The sequence below is a fragment of the Phyllobates terribilis genome, unplaced genomic scaffold (assembly GCF_046119375.1).
Source record: "Phyllobates terribilis strain yellow unplaced genomic scaffold, ASM4611937v1 Scaffold_13__5_contigs__length_258822181, whole genome shotgun sequence".
Lineage (NCBI taxonomy): Eukaryota > Metazoa > Chordata > Amphibia > Anura > Dendrobatidae > Phyllobates > Phyllobates terribilis.
The window spans coordinates 121,698,549-121,715,784 of NW_027362773.1; the positions used below are offsets into that span (position 1 = coordinate 121,698,549).

Genomic DNA, 17,236 nt, shown 5'->3' on the forward strand with positions numbered 1-17,236 from the left:
GCGATTTCTGAGGCTGGTGACTTGGATAAACTTATCCTCAGAAGCAGAGGTGACTCTTGGTCTTCCTTTCCTGGGGCGGTCCTCATGTGAGCCAGTTTCTTTGTAGCGCTTGATGGTTTTTGCAACAGCACTTGGGGACACTTTCAAAGTTTTCCCAATTTTTCGCACTGACTGACCTTCATTTCTTAAAGTAATGATGGCCACTCGTTTTTCTTTACTTAGCTGCTTTTTTCTTGCCATAATACAAATTCTAACAGTCTATTCAGTAGGACTACCAGATGTGTATCCACCAGACTTCTGCACAACACTACTGATGGTCCCAACGCCATTTATAAGGCAAGAAATCCCACTTATTAAACCTGACAGGGCACACCTGTGAAGTGAAAAACATTTCCGGTTACTACCTCTTGAAGCTCATCAAGAGAATGCCAAGAGTGTGCAAAGCAGTCATCAAAGCAAAAGGTGGCTACTTTGAAGAACCTAGAATCTAAGACATATTTTGTTAAGTATATAATTCCACATGTGTTAATTCATAGTTTTGATGCCTTCAGTGTGAATGTACAATTTTCATAGTCATGAAAATACAGAAAAATCTTTAAATGAGAAGGTGTGTCCAACCATTTGGTCTGTACTGTATATCAGATAACTGTATAGTAAGTTTATGATGCTGTATAAAAGCTTATATTATATGTTGCACTGTTTGTGGACTATAGGTGGCTTCCTGAGTCTAGTCGTTGGCTCGTTCTAGGTGGGAAATATGAACAAGCAATCAAAGACCTGAAGAAAGTAGCCAGAATTAATGGGAGGATGGAAGAAGGGGAAAAACTTTCAGTAGAGGTAAATTGTCCACATAGTTTAGGATATTATTAGTAAAATTTTGAGTGATACTAATCATCTATGAACATACAGTGCTGAAGGAAAAGTCATAGAGAATCTATATGAAAATCATGTCATTCAATTAAAAAAAACAAAGAAAAATAGGAAAAAATATTATCAGAGAATCAAACAAAAGTTCTTTGCAGAATGGCTTTCTATTTTGGCACATAAAGGAGATGCTATAAAGCAGACCTGGGTAAACTGTGGTCTGCGGGCCACATCCAGTCCTCTGGCTTTTCCAGTGTGGCCAAGGGCCACACCTGCCCTCCCCCGTCCGCCATCCGTCCACTACCGCCATACATCTGCTGCCACCGCCCGCTCGCATCGCTATCTGCATCCTCAGACTGAATGTAGGAGGCTATGTGGGGGCTCATACTGTATTTGAGTCCGTGGGGGCTCATATTGTAGATAGGAGGTAATGTGAAGGCTCATACTGAATGTAGGAGGCTATGAGGGGGCTCACACTGTATATAGGAGGCAATGTGGGGGCTCATAATCAATGTAGGAGGTTATGTGGGGGATCACTGTATATAAGAGGCTATGTGTGGGCTCATACTGTATATAGGGGGTTATGTGGGGCTCATACTATATATAGGAGGCTATGTGGGGGCTTATACTGAATGTATGAGGCTATGTGGGTGCTCAAATTGTATATTGGAGGCTATGTGTGGGCTCATACTGTATATAGGAAACTATGTGAGGGCTCATATTGTAAATAGGAGGCTATGTGGGGGCTTATACTTTGGATAGGGGGCTGTGTGGTGGCTCTTATGGTGTGTAGGGGAAACAGCATAAAGTGGGTGTCCTGTAGCAAGAGAGACACAACTGGATCCTACAGAGAAGTGAATCACAGTCCAGTTTCAGTCCAGAGTGAAAGAGAGGAAAGTAAAAAGTATGGGGCCATGGGGCAGGAAGCCTCGCGGGATGGTGCAGCATTGTCTGTCAGTCGGGTAATGGTACGAAGAAGGAAGAATAAGCAAGACAAAGAGGAAATGCCCCATGTGGTGGTCAATAAAGAAGAAAACTAAGTAGCGGCTATACTGGCATAGAAAACTCCCCTAAGGGGAGAAAGACACAGAACCGCTGGTGGAAGTATAGGACTCTTGCTTGCTGGACTTTAGTGCCGTTATTGGGAACGAGGAGGTTCCCGGGATAGTGTGCTGGGCTGTGTTGAGGCAGAGGAACTAAATGAAGTGGAAAGCAAGGGTGACTCCAGGGAAGAGAGGAAGGAGAAGTGTATGATAACGTTCCATGTAATAACAGAAACGTCCATGAAGATGAAAGCCTACTATCTGCTGTACATAGTTCCTCAAAAGTTATTGTTCAGTAAAAATACGTTTATTTATGAACTATGGCCTCCCTGTTAGAACCTTGCTCTTAGGTTTTTTTTCCTTTGCTGGTCACATGACCTTGTTGGCCTATTTAAACCTGCTCCGCCCTTCTGGCTTTGCTGGACTTCATTGTATAACTACTTTCTAGCTAGCCTGTGCTCTGTATCTATCTCTGTTAGTTTGCTTGGTCTACGGACCTCTTTGTTCTATATATTTTGTTTGTTCGTCTGTCTGCTACTATTTCTGTTAGGAGGTGTCCCATTTTCCTCCCAGTCCTTAGTACTTGTAGGGATTCCTTCCCCACATCTATAGGTCTCCGTACAGACTAGCTTAGGACTTTAGCAGGTCTGATCGCAGGATCAGGTTCCCTGTTACATCGTAGGGATTCAGCTGAGTTCTATCGTAGGGACAGATCTCCTCTCTTTCCTTAGCTCTGGTAGCAGAACATAACACTCCCTCATTGAACTCTGCAAGATCTGGTCCTGGCCGGCCAAAGACAACGGCACCATACGGTCTGCAAGGGCGTATCACCATCACAGCTAAAGTCCACACACCCAGCCAAGGACACCCATTTTCTTGTAGTGTGCTGGGATGTGAAGCACAAGTACCTCGCCCACCACGTTACAATGTAACAATGAATTGTGGATCCTTATAGCACAGTTGGGGTTTTCTTTACCAAAGCCACCAACTGTATCAAGTTGGGGTTATGAAAGTAAATGATGGCCATGTTCTCCTCTTCGTCTTTATTGGATTGTGTTGTCTCCCAACAATCAGCATTCAGTGTTCCTCTATTTCTCTGCTCCTTCTCCTGAACATTGTCATATAACATCATTCACTGTGACGGATAAACTTTTAAGTAGACGTGGTTCCCATTTACTTTGGTGTACCCCAACCAGTTACTGTGTCTGCTATCATCATAGTTAGGTCCATGAAACTGTACATAATGGCCAATATGTTTGGAATTTAAATTAATGAACGATTAACAGTGATTTTGGAACAGTACTAAATCAGTGAACCAAGGTGTGCAATGGCACAGTGGAGGAGAACTGGTAACTTTATGCTTTCACTCTTGGTAAAGGTTGAATAACAAGGGCTCGTGCCGACGGCGGTAGATTCTCTCATCTGAGAGAATTGGGTGAATTATGCAACAGAGTTTGATCAGAGTGTCAGCATAGTGTCATCTTTCTACGCACTAATTGACTTGCATGGCCGAGTGCAATATGAATATCAGATCAAACTTGGACATGCAGTGATTCTTTTCCTCAGATAGACTTTATCTGAGGAAAATACTTGATACGTATGTAGCACCCTGAGGATTCGGCTGCTACAGGGGTATTACACCTCAAGCCAGAGGTGTGGTATTCCACTCCCGGGTAAGGATGGAGTGTGGAACTGAGCTCAGTAGGCTGCATGCACTACACACATCCCATTTCCGGGGGACAGACCAATGGTACTCCCACTAGAGAAATGTGCAGGTACGACAGTGTCTGTCCCTGGCTGGAGTGGGAGGGGGGTGGAACATCCCAGTAGTGTAGGGGCAGATAGGGGGAGCAGTCTGGGTAATGCTAGGAGCTCATTGGGTGCTGGTCACCTGAGCTCACACATAGAGGGAGTATATAAGGTGGGAACCATCTTAGATCAGGGTCAGTCTGTCAGAGTTGAGTCAGAGAAGCAGAGCAGCTCAGCCAGCTCCAAGGCCAAGAGAGAGAGAGAGGAGAAAGAAGGACCCAGAGGGGGAGAAGAGGGGACTCCAAGAACCCAAAATTAGACCAGAGGGTGAAGAGTTGGCACAAGGGTACCGGATCCCAAGCTGGTGGAGGGCCCTAATCCTTAGCCAGAGACCGGAGGTCGTGGGCAGGATCTGCCACGACCACCCACTAAATCCACCCGGAAGGCAAACCAAGAATAGGGTCAGGGAACCCAGAGACAAGGGTTTTACCAACAAGAGGCCCGAGGGAGCCGGACTTAGGTGGATCCCTGGTGGGGAAGGCCAGAGAGAAGGACAAGTCAGAAAGGGAGCTCAGGACCACGCTCCAGAATCACCTGGGGGTTGGCCGAGTCCAGGACCTGGTGGACGCAGCACGGCTCGGGTGGTCACTCAAGGCCGGAGTGACCAACACAAAAGCAGTAAGTAAAACCCTGAACTGCACAGCCCGACTCGGAGTCTTATTACCACTCTCACTGCACCACCACAACCACCACCCTCTACAACTGACCCCCTGAGGCTATACCCCTCCCGTTGGGGGTTATACTACCTGAGCTGCACACACACCACCAGCCTCAGCGGACCCTGCTGCAGCGGCGGCCGTAGTGACCGCAAATCAACGGGTGGCGTAGTCGACACTAAAGAACATCCAGTAACATCTGTAGGACTGCCACACACTGAGCTTGACACCCTGGGCACGGACCGGGTCACCGCCACTCGGAGACTACAACCCCCATCTGATCCGGCTCCGGGTATCCCCCAAACAACACTGGCCCAGGGGGCGCGTCACGTACAAGGCCCCATAGACTAACATTGGTCCGAGTGTGATCCGATATTTTGTCGAATCGCACTTGAACCGATAATACAGCCATTTGCACCTGCCCTTAGATGGAACAATACTTCTGCCCACTGAGTTTTAAATAATGTTGTGTGGTGTGCACCGTTCAGTGTACTTGGGCTATGGGGTCTTAAAATAAAGAGAGAACTAATGAACACATTTTTTTTCGAACTTTAATATCAGTAAACTGGCCCGACCAAGAAAAGTTGATTTTGAAAATGCCCTTGGAAATGAGATATAGAGTCATCTCATTTTTCTTTTCTTTGTTTTTAATAAACAGGGAATAGGAAGGCAACTCAATCCAATAACATTGTTTCAGATGTAAAAGTGCACCTTAAGGCAGCAAACCTTCCCACATTTTTACTTCCATTGTATATCCAAAATTAACTCTATTTCCCAAAAATTTTAAAGGGGTCATCCAGCTAAAATAAAAATTATATGTAAATGTGTTTAAAATAGCAATATAAAAAACACATATATATATATATGTATATATAGATAGATAGATAGATAGATAGATAGATAGATAGATAGATAGATAGATAGATAAAAAATAAGGTATCCTGATCTGGACACATTAATCTGATGTCTGCACTGGTTCTGGCACCCACCTACTCTTCTTCCAACTTGTACTCAACACAGGAGAGAGATTCCCGTGGTGACATCATGTGTTTTATTTTTGAGCGGGTTGGTTGATTGCTCAATATCTAGACCTAGACCAATCCACGTCTCTGTGTTTACATCAGTTGTGACAGAGAAGGGGACTGGCTTAGCTACTGAAATGAGGCAGTGTTGTGTCTGTTTTGTGTGCTTATGGTACTGTTTTGTGGACTCAGGGCTGGCATTAGGGGAGTAGTCAACTGGGCAATTGCCCAGGGTCCCCATGCCCTTGGAGGTCCCCAGCATCTACAGAAGGGGCTACACTGAAAATAGCATTAAAACAATTTAAAAAAATTATAAATACATATATTTGGTATTGCTGCCTTTGCAAAAGTCTGATCTATCAAGATATAAAGTAAATTAATCCAATCGGTAAGCAGCGTAATGAGAAAATAATCAAAATGCCAGAACTATGACCGCGGCAACATTGCAATAAAATACAATCAAAATATCATATCTGTTCCAAAATGGTATAAGTAAAAATGTCAACTCAGGGTGCAAAAAATAAGCCCTCACACAACCTCAAAAAATGAGAACATTATGGGTCTTGGAAAATGGTGACAAAAGCAAAATATTTTTTTTTCCACATTTCTTTTTTTTTTTGTTTTCACCATTTAAATAAAAAAAAAACTCTTGGTAGAAGGGGAGCAAAAAAAAAAAAGAAAATTGCCAGGGGGTGAAGGGATTCAAATCCTAGTAGCCATGTAATAGCAGCTTGAGATCTCCCCGCATGCTTCATTCTTCAGATGTTCATGATGGGTTTAATAACAAACTAAAAAATAATTTCAATAAAATGTAAATAGGGTTGGAGTACCTCCTTAATTGCTAAATGTACAGACAGTTATCAGGCAGAACTTACAAGGCATTAAGTTCAATATTTCCAATAGGGACCACCCTAGTGACTCCATAAGAACACAAGACAGGAAGTATTGTCATAGGGATTTTGGAACACCAGGATGGTGCTTAATAATTCAAATGTAACTTTTTTTTGTGTAAAATAGACTTTAGTATATAGGAGTGTCATTAGTATATTGCATGGGATGCTATACGCTAATGTGACCCCGGCCTTAGTGGAATAAAGCTTCTCAAAAATTCCCTTTAAAACCCCTTCACAATCTATGATGTATAGGTACATAATAGGTTGCCTCCCTCTCTTTGACGCGGGCCCCGGCACTGAGCCCGCACCTTTTCAGTTAATCTGACCAACTGTCATGTGTGGAATCACAATCCATCCGCGGCTGTTAACATGTTAACTTCCGCTGTCAATCTCTGACTGCGTCACTAACCACGCCCATCGGCGCGCCCCTCACATGATTGCGAGGGTCCGAGGGGTTGGTATGACAACAGGGGTCTGCCGAAGACCACCGCGCTTGTCATTGCCTATCTGCTATAAGCGCCTCCCAGTGGCTGGAGTTCATAGCAGATGATCATAGCCCTGCTATGTGTAGCAAAAGCGATCAGAGGATCACAGCTTCTCGTCTCCTATAGAGACTATTGAAGCATGTAAAAAGTAGAAAAAAGAATGTTTTTAAAAGTATTAATTTTTAAAAAAAAAAAAAAAATATATATATATATATATATATATATATATATATATATATATATATATATAAGTTCAAATCACCCCCCTTTTGCCGCATTCAAGATAAAACAATAAAAAAAATCAAAGATACACATATTTGGTATCGCCGAGTTCAGAATCGCCCGTCTATCAATGTATAAAAGAATTAATCCGATCGGTAAACGGCGTAACGGGAAAAAAATCAAAACGCCAGAATTACATTTTTCTGGTCGCCGCAGCATTGCAATAAAATACAATAATGGGCAATCAAAACATTGGATCTACTTCAAAATGGTATCAATAAAAACATCAGCTCGGCGAGCAAAAAATAAGCCCTCACTCGGCCCCAGATCCGGAAAAATGGAGACCCTATAGGTCTTTTTTTTTTTCATACAAACTTTGGATTTTTTTTCACTGCTTAAATAAAAAAAAACCTATACATGTTTGGTATCTGCCAACTCGTAATGACCTGGAGAATCGAAATGGGAGGTTAGTTTTAGCATTTAATGAACAGTGTGAAGAAAAAAAAACAATTGTGGAATTGCATTTTTTTTGCAATTTCACCGCATATTAACGGAAAAATAAAAAAGTTATGTCTCTGGGTTGAAGGGGAGCAAAACACGAAAACACAAAAATGGAAAATCCCAAGGTTGTGAAGGGGTTAAACATAAAAAGCTTAAGAATAAAGGGGTTTTCCATTAAATTTTTAAAGTTTACGCAGGGTAGGCATGCTAAAAAAAAAAACAAAAAAAAAAACAAATTTACCTTAAGCGTATGTGCACATGTTCAGTATTTGAAGCAGAAAAATGTGCAGCAAATCTGCTATAAATACTGATGTGTTGGCAGGAAAAATGCAGCATAAAATTTGTGCGTTTTTGATGCATTTTTGACAAGTTTTTTTACATGCGTTTTTTATCTGTTTTTCACATCCATTAGTATGAGTGAAATCTGCAGTAAAAAACACTGAAAGAATTGACTTGCTGCAGATTTAAATCTGCTGCAAATCTGCAAGGAACAAAAGAGCAACGTGTGCATGAGACTTCAGGAATTTTTTGTGACAAATTTGTGCAGGAAAAATGCAGAAAGAAAAGGGGCAAATCCACAAATTGCGCACAGACCCTTACAAGCCCGTGCCCATCTCCAGTGCTGCCTCGCCGACAGTTTCCATCTGGATTCTGACCATCAGTGTGGGCAGGGTGAGGTGATTGGACATTGGAAGACCATCGGAGCGACAGAGCTGGTGCAGCAGGCAGATTTCACTGGGAAGTATTGCTTCTTTCTTTTATACAGGTCCTTACCATCTGTGAACTTTTGAGAGCTTGGTAGAATGATAGAAATGAAATCTTACATACATGTACATTACTTTTCTTAATTGTTGAAAAGCTTTAATTTTAAACTGAACAGGGCACATTCCATTCTTAGCCTTCGGATATTAAATAATTACTCTTTTCTATTGTATTATTCCATCAACTTTCTCTTCTTTCTAGACTATTAAATATGACATGCAAAGAGAAATAAATGCTGCTCGTGGAAGCAAATATTCTGTGTTAGATCTGATAAAGACACCTGTGGTGCGTCGGATATCTTTTTGTATATGTTGCACTTGGTAAGTTTGAGGATTAATTTTAACCTTACCTTATGATTAAGTACTGTAAGGTTGTGTGCCCACGATGCGTTTTCTAAGCGTTTCCGCAGGGACAATTCCGCTGAAGAACCGCTTAAAAAATGCATGGTAGAAGGCCTGCCATGTTCCCCAATGATAATCCGCATGTGCTGTGCACATGCTGCGGAAATTTTCGCTGCGGATTATCATTGCTGAAAAATCCGCAGCACTACCAATTATTTTGCGGAAGCGCTGCGTTTTCGCCGCCATTGACTTGCATTGGAACGCATGGAATCCGCATCACTGCATCTGTACATGCGGAATCCATGCGTTTCAATGTGCGGATGATACCCGGGTGTGGAGGAGAGGAGACTCTCCTCCGGATCCGGGTACCATAGAACCTGTAAAAAAAAAGAATAAAATAAAAAATAAATATTATATTTACCTTCTGATGGCCCCCGGTTTCCTTGTCTTCGCTTGCCGGCAGATCGCGGTGGACTGAAGGACCTGCACTGATGTCATTTAGTCATGTGACGGCAGGTTCTTCAGTATAGTGTACCGCGATCTGCCGGCAGCCAGGACGGATCGAATAAAGACTCCGGGGGCCATCGGAAGGTAAGTATAAATTTTTTTTTTTTTTATTTTTTACCATTCTTTTACGGTCACACTATATAAATCCATGCCGGTTGCTTGGATTTATATAGTGTGACCAAGTTGTCAAGCACTTTCCAAGTGATGCTAAAATCGCTTGGAAAGTGCTTGATAACCCGCATGGGGAAATGCATGTGAAGAACGCTTCATATCCGCATGTCCCTGGCAGGAAAAACGCATGTACAATCCATATGTACAATTTGCATGTACAATCCGCATGCGTTTTTTCTGCCAGGGAGATGCAGGATGCTCAGGAAAATATCCGGAGCATTTCTGCATCGTGGGCACATAGCCTAATAGATGCTACTGTTACATTGTTCAGCATGGATAATGTGATACTAGAAGGGATGTTCCTAATTTATTAAATAGTGTTAATTAGATTGCATGAAAATAAGCAAGTTTGCAATTGACTTGATTTTTTTTGTCTGCTGTCATTCTCCTGCAATGACCGCTTTTATCTTTCATAGTGTACAGCTGGTTTCCATGGAGCTGGGCTACGAAAACCTGGCCAGGCTTTGGCTCAGAGTGCCAATAGTTAAATTCCAGGAGAGGAGTTAACTCCTAATATCCCGGCCACCTCTCCAGCCAGTTGATTTCTATATAGCTATTAGCTACTCACCTCCCTACTCCTCTCTCTCACATACTGTTATTTAATTATGTAAATATACTGAAAGTGATGTACACACTCCAGAAAAAATGACTGATGGCTGAATGTGCTACAGCAGAACTTGTGCTGAGCTTTACACTGTAGTTCTACTTGGGCCCGGCCTGGCAATCTGCCCTACTGGCTAGTTTCCTGCTGGGCTGCCGGTACACTAGGGCACTTGGGCCATTCATGTATAAACCGGGTACAGTCCCATGGGCCGCATGCTGCCCGCCAAGAGATTTGCTGCGGCCTGTGGAGCTGTCCAGGAGATGCTGGGTTTCTTCTTCCTATATTAAAATGTATTCGCGTCTTTCAGACACTAATACATTTGAACACTTTGGCACCCGGACTGTGGCAGATAGAACAGCGCTTGTCAGCCCCTGCCCCGATGTGCAGCAGAGTGATGATGTCAGCACACTGCTGACATCATCACTCTGCTGCCGATGCAGAGGAGCAGAAATAATGTGGGTAGTGGTAAGCGCTCCAAGAGGAGCCAAAGATTTTAAATGCTTTATCATTGTGGATGGGGAGGACAATTGTATGAAAAAAGGGGCATTGTTTTGCTAGAGGCAGTGTGGGCAGATTGGAGCTACTGCACTCAGAGGGGCAGTGTGTGTGGAGGGGATATTTTGCAGATGGGCAGTATGTATATGTGGCGGGATATTTTGCAGAGGGGTAGTGTGTGGTAGGGATAATTTGCAGAGCAGCAGCAATGTGTGTGTATGTGGAGGATATTTTGTAGAGGGGCAGTGTGTGTAGGGGTTATATCTTGCAGAGGGGCAGTGCGTGTGTGTGTGGGGGGATATTTTGCAGAGGGACAGTGTTTGTGTGGGGGGATATTTTTCAAAGGGGCAGTGTGTGGGGGGATATTTTACAGAGGGGCAGTGTGTGGGTGGAATATTTTACAGAGGGGTAGTGTGTGGGTGGGATATTTTGCAGAGGGGCAGTATGTGTGGGGAATATTTTGCAGAAGGGCAGCTTAGGGAGGATATTTTGCAGAGGGGTAGTGTGGGGGGATATTATGGAGTGGGCTGTGTAGGGAGAATATTTTGTGCAGCTAGCAATTATTTATTCAGGAGCCAGAAGAAGATATTAATATTTATGTGGCTGTATAATGATACTTTCATTTTTAAAGGCACTGTGACTGGAAGTGCTGCTGAAGACAGAGATGAGGGAAGTCTGTAAAGACAAGCATTGGGCATGAAATTTCATCATACTGTCTCTGCTACATGGAGACTAAAAGGATGGGAATGTCTTCAGAGAAGATGTCACCTACAGGGTACCTGGATGTAAATTATGTGTGATCCTGCCTGTGTCTCATCAGTACTTGGGCTCCTGTATGGTCTACAGTCTGATGATGGCTCGCAACAGCAACTCCCAGCATCTTTTTACCCAAGTTAAAGACATACTGGCAGTTGTTGGTTCATGTGATACAATTGTATATGGGGCTGACCTGACATTGCAATTGATCACTGTACTAAGCTTGGTGATTTATTCATGTACTGACGGTGGGTCTAGCGCTGCATTCATGTACTGATGGTAGTTCTGGCGCTGCATACATGTACCGATGGTGGTTCTGGTGCTGCATTTATGTGCCGACAATGGTTCTGGGGCTGCATTCATGCATTGATAGTGGTTTTGGTGCTGCATTCATGTGCTGATGGTGGGTCTGTCACTGCATTCATGTGCTGATGGTTATTCTGGCTCTGCAATCAATTGTAGACGGTGGTTCTGGCGCTGAATTCATGTGCTGATGGTGGGTTTGTTGCTGCATTCTTGTACTGATGATTGTTCTGGCGCTGCAATCATGTGCTGACAGTGGTTCTGGGGCTGAATTTATGTGCAGATGGTGGCTCTGGTGCTGCATTCATGTGCTGGCAGTGCTTCTGATATTGTACACATGCAGCAATCCAAAATGTGCTTCATGGCTATGTTAAAACTTAAAAATCCTCAAAACTTAGAATTTTGACATTTGTTTTTTGCTGCACGAAGCAGCACAAAAATGTGCAACTTATGGTGTTCTCACACTATTTTCGCCCAGTTCTGACAAAGAGGATGGAGCTGGGGCAGGACGAGGTAGGGCAGCCCTCGCTCGTAAAATTCATGATGAGTGGCAGTGTTCCTTATGCCACAAATTTTACTCCAGTACCTGTCCCCTTGTACATCTCTTAATACATCAGGAGCATCCTCATCAAGACTGCCATGAACAATGCCGGTCTAGATGAATTGGGGCCTATGCTTTACTCTTAAATGACGCAACATAGTTTAAAGAACAAGCCGAGCATTGGAAGAAGAGTTCCCACTAGACTCTGTCCATCCAGTTCAACTTAATTAAGAGTCAATTAAGAATAACCAGGAGGGAAGAGGACAGAGGAAATTTCATAATAGACACTTCTGCTCATAGCACGCTCCTTTCTATCTTCTCGGCTCATTTGAGAATAGGTTTTTGTATGGAGAGAATTTGTCTTGTGTTCTTCATTCTGGTCTGTATGGGGTCACAATGCCTGACTGATGCCCTTTAAAACCCATCAGTCTTACACATGTAATGGTCTTTTTCTTTAGGTTCTCCACCAGCTTTGCTTATTATGGCCTGGCCATGGACCTTCAGAAGTTTGGGTTGAGCATCTATATTGTTCAGATTATCTTTGGAACAGTTGATATCCCCGCAAAGTTTTTTTCCTATTTTGTGATGACATACATAGGACGTCGTGTTCTGCAAGCTGTTAGCTTAATCTTAGCTGGGATTGCAATTTTAGTGAACATTTTTGTTCCTGAAGGTAATTCATTTTCCATACTTCTGATCTTTCTGTTCTTTAAACTGCTTAAAGACAAGAAGGTGTCTCAATCCTTTTTCTATGACTGGGAAGGGTCATATTCATTGCATTGAAATTTTCCAGGCAGCTCAGCAGCCAACATTCATTCTGCATCTCCTGACAATTTCGAAGGCTTTGGAAAAAAGTCTTCGGGGACAGGAAAAAGTCACTGTACATTTTAAGGGTGAATCTGGAGTTTGCATATATCAATCTCTCAATGTCTGACAGGGGCATTTAGTTTGTGCAAAACAGGTGGCGATATATTCCACACGCCCATCGCTCCACCCCCCCACCATGCCAATAAGTTACCATGCTTGCCACGGTCTGATGAAGACTCAAATATCTGCCATTACAGTGCTCTGTTGAAACCAAGCCTGAGACTAAGCTTCAAAGGCGACCATAATTTTTACTATATACAGCAATACAATTGTATTGCATCATATGGTATAAGCGATAAGACGATCGTCGTTCCCTAATGAACAAAATTTAGAAAAGAATTAAAAAAAATGACATTTAAAAAACATTAAAGTAATATAAAAATTTGAATCACCCATCTTTTCCCCCATTAAAAATAAATATATCAAAATATAAAAAAGTTAAACACGAAACCAAGTTATTTTTTACCACACAATGAACACTATAAAACAAAACACAAAAACCAATGACAAAATTGCATTTTTTTCACAATTTCGCCACATTTGAACTTTTATATGGTAAAATTAATGATGTTATTTAAAACTGCATCTTGTCCCAAGAAAAAGAAGACCTCATACAGGTATGCTGGCAGAAAAAATACAAAAAGTTATGGAAGAAGAGAAGGGAAAGAGAAAACAAAAATGCAAAATTGAAAACTGATTGTGTTGAGAAGGGGTTAAAATGCATAAAAAAATAAAAGGTGGGCTAATCTGGGACTGCAACACCACTTTGACCATTATACCATAATTGCCCAGCCTAACACATCAGTATCATGTTACTACATTACAACATAACGAACGTGGATGTGGTCGCATTACAACTCTCATGATGCAAGACTGTGATACACAAGTGGCAAGGTGTTGAAGATTTTGATTTCTTGTGACTTAAAGGAGTTGTCTACTATCTGGAGAAATTCTTCCTAAGTAAAGTTGTCCCCCTTGTACAATAAAAATAACATATACTCATATACTTCATCCTAGCGGGTCTCCTGGGGCTCGCATGATATTGTTACGTTAATTTAGCCCTGTTGCCAATCAGCAGCTATTATTGGGCAGATTCACTCTCACTTCCTTAGCCCAAACTTCGGCCACATAGAAGAGGTAAGAGTGCAGCAGCCTAATAGCAGCTGCTGAATGGCTGCAGGGCTTACATGGCATAAAAATGTCACGGGAGCCCTGGGAGACCCAGCACCGACACTACTGGAACGGTGCCAGTACAGGATGTGAGTAAAAGTTTTTTTGTTTTTTGTTTTTTTTACAAGGCGGACTACTTTATTTAAAAAGGGATTATCCAAGCAGTGAATAACTGCTTTAAGTCTCACAGTCATGGCAATTTGTGACCACATACATTTTTATTATGTTGTAATGAAGCATTGTGCACTGCAATCTTCAGCCATGCAACGACTGTCATATCCAAAGACGCCATGTCGCCCTGACTTAAATCTGACTAAATGGTTATTAGCAGCTGCAGGTAGTAAAACATAAAAATCTAAAACAATATATAAATGACTAAATTATGATATGTGCAAAAATTCTGTATTTGCAGCAGAAAAATCTGCTACAAATACTGAAGGGTTGGCAGAAAGAACGTGTACAATATGCACATTTTGCTGCATTTTTTTATTCATTTTTTTACCATTCATTTGAATGGGCGAAAAATGCTGCAAAACAGCTGAAAGAATTGACAAGCTGCAGATTTGAAACTGCTTCAAATCTGCAATCTGCAAGGAAAAATTAGTTGGCAACCCTGCCATGTGGGCCAATAAACCTTTAAGGATCACCTAACCTCCAGGGTCCAGATGTGACTGTAACCTCTACACCCACTATGGTTATGCCCCTTACTGCTACCGAACATGACCTCTACCTTGACTTGATGCATTACTAATTATCTTCTACTTGAGTTTATGTTTTAGTCTACATTAGGATTATTATTTGGTAACTTATGTTGTTTCCTGGTCCTGGTCTTGGTAACTTATGTTGTTTCCTGGTCCTGGTAACTTATGTTGTTTCCTGGTCAAAAGTTGGACTAACATGTAATCTTTTTAGACTTTCAGACAGTCAGAACCGCAATGGCTGTTTTTGGTAAAGGATGTCTCGCAGCATCTTTCAACTGTGTATATCTATATACTGGTGAATTGTACCCAACCGTCATCAGGTAAGCAAACAGCGACGGGAGAAGGAAACACTAAGAGATCTATCAATCCCACCGACTGGTGATTTTCTATGACTTTTATTGCAGGCAGTCTGGTATGGGACTTGGTACCATGATGGCTCGGCTCGGGGGAATAGTTGCTCCACTTATTCAGATGACAGCTGATTATTATATTCATCTACCACTCATTATTTATAGCCTTTGTCCAATACTTTCTGGCATTACGTCATGTTTCCTTCCAGAGACACTAGGTGTGCCGCTGCCTGAGACAATACAAGATGTTGAGAGGTTGGTACAATAGAACTTTATATTATATAAAGTCATATAAAGACTTTCTTTTATTTTCATACCTACCTATCAATATTATCCTATTTTTTATCATTTGTCGCTGTACATGAAAATGGGTCTATATTCACTAATTTCATGTAGTAAAGAGTTGCATTTTATGTATCCAAAGCATCTCCAATGTAGCTTTAGATTTAGCCCTCATTAAAAATGTCATTTTATGTTTGCAGCTCCTATGCTTCTCAATGCTTACAAATAGAGATGAGTGAACCTCCGAAATTTGTTTTTGCAGATTCGCTCAATTTAATTAGCAGATTCAATTTGGTGTGAATCAAAAGTGCCCATATTTCATTAATTATTCTCTGAGGTCTCTTAAGATTGCAAATCATAATTAAAAAGGACCTTTCACCGGTATTAGCAAGTTAAACTGGACACATCATGGAATAGAGGCTGCAGAGCTGAACAAAACATACTTTTTTTTAATTTCTCCGTTGCAGCGATATTAGCTTGTAAAGTTTAGGTTCTATTTTATGAGAAGCCCTAGCTGAGATTTCTCTCAGGCGGCATTTACTTTTTCCCCTCCATGACATTCCCCAAGTAGGAAGAGTCATGCAAGCGAAAAAATAACATGGTCAGAAAATGATCTGAAGATCATTCTTTCTCCTTGGAGATGCTATGACACACAGCCCTGATCTCTGCAGCTACTGATGTAGTAAAGAGCAGAACTGAGTGTCATTACAAACACCTCCAGCTTTCATTTCATGGCAGTCAGTCTGGGGGAAGACAGAGAAGAGCTGAGATAAGTGTCATTGCAAACACCTCCAGCTTCCATTTCATGGTAGTCAGTTTGGGGGGAGGAATAGTAAAGCTGAGATAAGTGTCATTACAAACAGCATCAGCTTTCATCTCATGGCTGTCAGTGTGGAGGAAAGGGTTCACTCAGCTCAGTTGTACTCCACCTACCCACACACTGACTACTGTGAGATGAAAGCTGGAGGTATTTGTAATCACACTCAACTCTGCCATGTAATGTGATAACTGCAAGGCATTATGGGAAATCCAACAGGTCACACCCGAGGTCATGTGATTTTTCTCTGGCTTATACAATCTTCTGCAATGTGTAAAATGGTGAGATCCAAAGTCAATTGCATCTTATTAAAAATTTTTCAAAATTCCTAAAAATTCAACATGAATAAGATTCGAATAATTGTCTCTGGCCTAACTTCCTCCCTGAAGTTGCTTTCTGTTTTGAGAATATGTTGTGCCAAGGAAATCACTGGTCCTTCCTGCTGGACACCTTGCCTCTCAATCAAGCACCCATCAGAAAGTATTAACTTCGATTTTTGGCTATGCCGCCACATACTTTAATTATAATTTTTTACTAATTCAAAGTAGGAAAAAATACAAAAATGTCATCTAAAAAAAGAGTTTTAATCCACCTTAGAATAATGCAAGAACAGTTCATAGAATTTCTTTAAAAAATTATTGCAAAGCCACTTGCAGCAAAACAATTTGTACCAACACAATTTTTGCATCATGTTTTGAAATGCAATAGTATTGTGAGAATTTTTTATGCTTTCCTACATCATTACAGCTGTTCACATAAGAAGAAGGTTTCTAAGTACAGCGAAGAAATATCTTTAAAAGATGGAATTTAATCTCAGGAAAACAAAATGATAGTGCAACTACATTTTCCATCAATTCTACAAGTCGCAAGAACAGTTACAGAAGAAAAGAAGTCCACTGTGGCCATCATTTTATACTGGAAGCAATTTCTGCTGTCGTATTATATAAAAATCTGGTTAACAGCAATAGACATTTATTTTTGTTTCCATAAAACGATATTACATTATCAGAAATAAAATTTAGTAGTCTTAAATGAAAATGTGGCTTTACAGTCTTCGATCCTCAAGTCTTCACC

At 41.5% G+C, this 17,236-nt stretch overlaps 1 protein-coding gene across 1 annotated transcript in view; it reads left to right on the top strand.

The window, feature by feature from the left end:
* The window catches only part of LOC141174580 (solute carrier family 22 member 6-B-like), a 50,951-nt gene extending 33,978 nt beyond the window's left edge, over nt 1-16,973 (top strand). The window contains exons 5-10 of the mRNA XM_073659518.1: nt 714-837; nt 8,459-8,577; nt 12,434-12,648; nt 14,925-15,033; nt 15,118-15,318; nt 16,910-16,973. Coding sequence (XP_073515619.1) covers nt 714-837; nt 8,459-8,577; nt 12,434-12,648; nt 14,925-15,033; nt 15,118-15,318; nt 16,910-16,973 — 832 coding nt within the window. The remainder of the gene's footprint in view (nt 1-713; nt 838-8,458; nt 8,578-12,433; nt 12,649-14,924; nt 15,034-15,117; nt 15,319-16,909) is intronic.
* The last annotated feature ends 263 nt before the right edge of the window (nt 16,974-17,236 follow it).